Source organism: Papilio polytes, unplaced genomic scaffold (assembly GCF_000836215.1).
Source record: "Papilio polytes unplaced genomic scaffold, Ppol_1.0 DF824382.1, whole genome shotgun sequence".
NCBI classification, from domain to species: domain Eukaryota; kingdom Metazoa; phylum Arthropoda; class Insecta; order Lepidoptera; family Papilionidae; genus Papilio; species Papilio polytes.
The window spans coordinates 141480-144886 of NW_013524822.1; the positions used below are offsets into that span (position 1 = coordinate 141480).

The 3407-nt window shown below is 33.8% G+C and overlaps 1 protein-coding gene across 1 annotated transcript in view; it reads right to left on the minus strand.

Annotated features, from left to right (window-relative positions):
- LOC106111059 (electron transfer flavoprotein-ubiquinone oxidoreductase, mitochondrial) overlaps positions 1–3407 on the minus strand; it is an 11110-nt gene that overhangs the window by 5203 nt on the left and 2500 nt on the right. Inside the window, exons 6-10 of the mRNA XM_013293028.1 lie at positions 3375–3407; positions 2311–2470; positions 1688–1800; positions 1073–1292; positions 106–261 (exon numbers count right to left, since the gene is read on the minus strand). Of these exons, the coding sequence (XP_013148482.1) occupies positions 106–261; positions 1073–1292; positions 1688–1800; positions 2311–2470; positions 3375–3407 (682 nt within the window). The remainder of the gene's footprint in view (positions 1–105; positions 262–1072; positions 1293–1687; positions 1801–2310; positions 2471–3374) is intronic.

Here is a 3407-nt window from a genome sequence, read left to right on the forward strand (position 1 = left end):
CCAAGAGCTGTAGATTACAAGTCAAGTGTTTAAAACACTGAGCCACCGACGTTCTTTTATAATAATAATGGAAACAGCTAGTAATAAATCTATTTTAATACTGACCACTTTTCATAGCGTTATGTGTTCCTTTAATCCGGGGCACGTTGAGATACCCCGCGGTGTCCCCCGCGAGGCAGCCGCCGGGGAACACGGGCTGGGGGAGACACTGCCAACCCCCTTCCACCAGCGCACGCGCACCGTATGCTATACGCGTGCCACCTGCAAATATTATATCATTTCATAAAAATGTATATATTTTTCAATACCATCTACTTTTAAAATTAGTCAAAATCGTGTAAGTTATAGGATTGTAATCTTACTAATATTATAAACTAACTTTTGCCCGCGAATTCGTCAGCGTGGAATTAAAAATAAAACAATAGTAAGAAACCTATGTGTTCTTCCAGAGTATCTTCTACATCTATACCAAATTTTACTAAGAACTGTTCAGCAGTTTAGGCTACAGACTCTAACATTTATATGAAATTTCGCATTTATAATATTAGTAATTAAGATATGAAAGTTTGAACGTTTGTTAGAGTTTGTAAACTAAACTGCTAAATAGATCTCAATTAAATTTGGTACAAATGTAAAACGTAGTCTGAAAGAACACATAAGTTACTTACTAAGATTTTTTTAATTAGGCGCAGACGAAATCATGGTAATACTTGTACTAGAAATAGCACTAGTAGTTTAATTACAACGATTATTTTATATACTCCGTAGAATATAAGTCAAATTACAAGTACACTTGATTGAGTAGGGTTCTGTGCCCCCTCCTCCACCAAAGATAAAAACGCATATGCATAGTTTGGTATTTTAGCGAATTCAACGTACATAAAAAGCTAATTTCTTGTATTGGAACAATTCATGTCAATGTCATTCTCTCTAATAAATTAGTAGTTAATTTAAAATATTAATAAACATAGTACTCCAATACAGTTTTGAAGTTTTCAATATTTAAAACCTCAAAACAGAATTTTAATACATAAAAATACATTTTTTACTAATGAAAACTAATGTTATTTACCTTCAAACATGGGTTTCACATATGGATGCAGTTTGAACCGTTGGAATTCTCTGAACGGGCTGAGGTATGGATTGACATAGTCCAAGCCGACAACGAAGCCCACGGCCACTAGTGGGGCTTCGCCCTCGGGCACATTTAAATGGTATATAAAGGATCCTCCATATGTATTCCTATTTAACGGCCAGCCTATAGTGTGTTCTACTAAGCCGGGCTTGTGATTCTGAAATTATTAATTTATTTTATAGACATCTATATTAAAAACAGTAAATAAATATATTATTACTCAGTAATAATGTAACTTTCTTATGGAGAAAGAATTATTCAAATCGGTTCAGTAGTTTTTGAGTTTACTGGTTACATGTACAAAACAAATATTTCCTTTTTATTAGTATGGATGAAAGAATTATTAATAATGATGCAAAATCTTAACTATAATAATTTTAGTTTCTTACTAAACAATATTAATAATAATTAAATCTTTATTCCAAGTTAAACATTAGAAACAAGACTCATTGCTTTTTTTAAAATCACATAGAAAGTTATAAGTTTAAGTTTATTTTTTTTTAAATTCCCTCTAAAAAATATGAATAATATAAATATCTGTAATATTCTTACCTCTGGTTTAATTTCCCATAGTTCTTTAAGTCCAATGCCATAAGACTGAGGTTCGCTTTTGTCTCTTAAATTATATTTATTGGATACCATTTTTGTTAAATGTCCGTGACATCCTGAAATAATGCATTGGTATAATTAATATTAGTTACTAGCTGTTGCCCGCGACTTCGTCCACGCAATATTAACTATAATATGCCCGTCTATGTCAGCTACAGTGAAAGTCCGGAAAGTACAGTACGTACAGCGAAATCGACCCAGCTTTTCAAATATTACTCGGAACAAACGCGGCTTACGGACAGACATACAAACAATAAATTTTAAATGCTATTTTCGTTATCAGCAACGCAAAAACATCTTCCCAAAACCTGAATTTCTTTTGATATTACAAACAAACACTCCAATTTTTTTACATTAGTACGGCGAGATTCGAACCTAGGACCTGTAGATTCCAATTTAAATGCCTTACTAATAAAGCGGTATAAAGTTAAACTTAGGAATAAACTGAGTATAAGCAAATATTACTACCAATACAAGTTAAGTACTCACTTAATTCCTAAGTTTAACTTTACACCACGTTTATTTGTAAGGCTGTAAGTGTTACCCCTGTAACTGTCAGAACATACCTTCAGCAAATATGGTGACCTTGGAATGGAATTCCATTCCCCTTTCAAACATATCTTTAGGGCTGCCATCTTTAGCGATGCCCACGTCGCCTGTCGCTACGCCCTTCAGCGATCCATCATCGCGGTATAGCAGCTCCGCGCCCGCGCAGCCCGGCCACACCTGCAATATTAATATTTTATTAAAGTATCAGTTTTTTTTTTACTTTTTTTTAGTAGTAGGCCTAATATAAATCCCTTTCTTTTACTACCTTTTTCTTATAAAAAAAGGATGGGAAGGGAAAGTGGATTTGACGTTGGAGGAGACGCATAGGAAAAGGAAATATGCTCTTTATGTGCTTCTCCTCCGTCAATAAAGGGTAGGCAACGCACTGCAATTGTGGATGTCTATGGGCAGTCGCTTTGCCGTTTTGGCGGATTCGGGCGGCCGCTTGCTCGTTTGCCACTTTATATCATAAAAAAAAAGTTTGTAAGCTTTATGTATCAAATTAACCTTAATTCGATAGTATCCAGTATTACGAACAATTGATAAAAAAATCTACCGAACTAGTTAAGAAAAAAATATGTGAGATTTTGGTTATAGTGTTTTGGTAACATATTATTCTGCTACAATAAAACTCCGTCGAAGTAAGGGTTAGAACATTTGTTAGCTTATGAGTTTTTACAGACTATGTTCTACATGTGTGACAATGTTAACCATTAAGTTATGGAGTTACATAGTAACAAACATCCATCTATAACATTGGCATTTATGTTGTATGTATTACTTTGATTAGTATGACTAGCTTTTGCAACATATGTTTATTCTATTTGATGCCAGAAATCTATTAAAATATCATCTAGTTTTACTTTTTCCCAAATTTTGATTAATTTACTGTTATAATGCACAAAATTAATGTATCCTACAATATCTGTAACTATTTCCGGGATCAAAAGTAGCCTATGCATTCTTACAGACTATTCTCTACACATCTGAGACTCATTGAGATCCGTTCAGCAGTTTAGGCTGCAAACTCTAACAAACATGCATCCATCTACATTCACATTTTTAATATCAGTAAGATTACCTCAGCTCCTAATGCCTCTGCTTGTTCCGAGAG